This window comes from Lolium rigidum, chromosome 4 (assembly GCF_022539505.1).
Source record: "Lolium rigidum isolate FL_2022 chromosome 4, APGP_CSIRO_Lrig_0.1, whole genome shotgun sequence".
NCBI classification, from domain to species: Eukaryota; Viridiplantae; Streptophyta; class Magnoliopsida; order Poales; family Poaceae; genus Lolium; species Lolium rigidum.
The window spans coordinates 146,689,815-146,692,280 of NC_061511.1; the positions used below are offsets into that span (position 1 = coordinate 146,689,815).

At 45.5% G+C, this 2,466-nt stretch overlaps 1 protein-coding gene across 1 annotated transcript; it reads left to right on the forward strand.

Moving 5' to 3' along the window:
• The first annotated feature begins 292 nt into the window (after positions 1-292).
• On the forward strand, positions 293-1,015 carry LOC124647599 (late embryogenesis abundant protein D-34-like). Its single transcript, XM_047187514.1, has 2 exons — positions 293-493; positions 596-1,015. The coding sequence occupies exons 1-2, from the start codon at positions 293-295 to the stop codon at positions 1,013-1,015; spliced, it is 621 nt and encodes a 206-aa protein (XP_047043470.1).
• Positions 1,016-2,466: the final 1,451 nt, after the last annotated feature.

The window sequence follows — 2,466 nt, forward strand, 5'->3', positions numbered from 1 at the left end:
TAATTTTGCATCTAGAAATGCATGAAGAAGTTTTTTTGTGAAGCATTGAAGCGTAATTGTCGATGAAGTCATTGCAATTTGATTTTATTTGAGTTAATTAAACTAGTAAAAAATATTTATTCTATTTTTTACCATTTTATTATTTTTTCTATCATAAATATGAATACATATATTAGCCTTAAGGGGTCCTTTTGTGGAATTCGCCCAAGGGCCCCGAAAAACATAGGGCCGGCCCTGGTCTTGTCTTTGCCGGTGAGCCAGCTACGGCAGAACCGCAGATAGAGCGATCGCCATGAGCGACCAGGCACAGCCAGTCCGCCCCGGCGACGTGTACCCTCCCTATGCCGCCGGCCAGCAGGAGGCGCGCCGCCAGCGCGACGAGGTCCTCGCTCGTGATCGGCAGCAGCAGCAGCAGCAAGATGACAGACTCCGGGTCACCGAGACCGACCAGCACGACGGGAAGCGCGTCGTCACCGCCACCGCCGCCGGCCAGGTAAAGACATGTCATGCACACATGGAACGTTCGAAGATCGTCTTTCATGGCGTTTCATCATGTCCACATGGAACGCATGCGCGTGATCTCCGTGAATCGCAGGTGATGGCGCAGTTCACGGTGCCGGCCGTCGGTAAGGCGACGGACGCGGTGACCATCGGCGAGGCGCTGCAGGCCGCGGCAAGTGACGCGCCCGTGGACCTGGTGGACGCGGCGGCGGTGCAGGCGGCCGAGACGCGCGCCACGGGGCTGGGCCGTGTCGTCCCGGGAGGCGTGGCAGCGGCGGCACAGAAGGCCGCCGAGACGAACATGAGGCTCGATGCCGGCGAGGAGAAGGTGCGGCTGAGGGACGTGGTGGGCAGCGCCACGGCGGTGCTGCCGGCGAACAAGGCGGTCACCCGGGAGGACGCCCGGAAGGTGGCGGCCGCGGCGGAGAGGAACGCGAGGGGAGGAGGAGGGAGTGATGTGGCTGATGCGGTGGCCGCGGCCGCCGAGATGAACCAGGGGAAGCTGATGAGGTAGACTTTTTTTTTTGCGAAACACAGTACAATCAAAGACGCTCATACATACGCGCACACACTCACCCCTATGAACCCACACACGCACACCCTACCCCTATGAGCACCTCCAAGAGACTGCGTTGAAGAACTGATCCGGCAGGTCTTGAGACGAGGTAGACTAGCTTAGCTAGTGTAACACGTACGTGACCTTTCCTTTTATCCGTGTCGTCGTTGTACGCTTTTTTTTGGAGAATGCTGTCGTCGTTGTATGCACTTTTTACCATGAACGTACACACTGTCGTCGTCGATGTAATCAGGTCTTTTCTTCGAGAGAGGGCCAGTTTGAGTGTCATGCATGTACGCGCTCTGGCGGCCGAGAGGCAGCCAAGATGGAAGTTATCCTATATACTAGATGTTGTATCTATGTTTGTTCGGAATGTGAACCATGATATTTTTTTCTTGTGGGAACGAAAATAAAAAACACAAGATACTTTTTCTATAAATACTCTCTCCTTAATAAAAGAGTGTACTTCTATCTTCCCAATGCACTTTAAAATAATAAAAATTATTTATTTTATAATTATCATACGAAAATTAAACCCAATAATATTTGGTATATATTATCTTAATTTTGTGCGTACACTTAGTAACTTATTGGTGAAAGAATTAAAAAGAAAGATGCTAGTTTGCATCTTTACAATAAAATTTTCTCTTCTCTTGCTAATTTATCTTGAAAATCCTGCATATTCACTTATTTTTTGTGAACGGAGAAAATATAGAGTATAAACTAATGGAAGTTTAACCCCTAAGAAAGTGTTTTATGAGGCCTCCCATAATTTGATTGATTAATTTCTTCCTTCTTAGGGGAAGAGAAGAGGCACTAGTTTCGAAGATAAAAGAATTTCTTATTTCGATGGTAACATAATGTTGGATTTACTCCGTTTGATTGTCATTTTGTCCATCATGATTCTTTGGAGGGGACATCGGCAAGAATTGACCGTCAAAAACTTATTTGTAAAATTATATGGGATAGGATTTGGTGCACATGGGCACCAGTGCTCTCTCCACTTTCAGATTTTTAATTTTTTCAAAATCTCATACGTATATTTCTTTAAGAATTATGGCATTAAACATGTAGATAGATATGTACAGGAAAAGTCTATGCAAAAAAGTCCCGATAAAAAATACTTTAAATTTTAAAAAATACAAAATAAACAAATTTCTGATAAAAAGACATACTATTTTAATACTCCCTCTGTTCCATTCTGTAGTGCCTATTGTTTTTTGGCACGGAAATTAGCGCAAGAGTATTTTGTACACAAGACCCCTAGCTGAACGATTTGAGATCAACGTAAAATTTGGGAAATCCATATCTTCCTAACTTATCATAACAATTTTGGGAGCTGGACGATTTGGGAGCTGAACGGGAAGGGGGTAATTGAAAAAAAGCTAAGCTACAACCTTATATTCTGA

What these genes read in the sequence shown, in the direction of transcription:
- LOC124647599 (XM_047187514.1), top strand. Translation starts at nt 293, where the DNA reads ATGAGCGACCAGGCACAGCCAGTCCGCCCCGGCGACGTGTACCCTCCC. An exon ending in CCGCCACCGCCGCCGGCCAG is followed by an intron (nt 494 to 595) that starts GTAAAGACATGT and finishes CGTGAATCGCAG; the next exon opens with GTGATGGCGCAGTTCACGGT.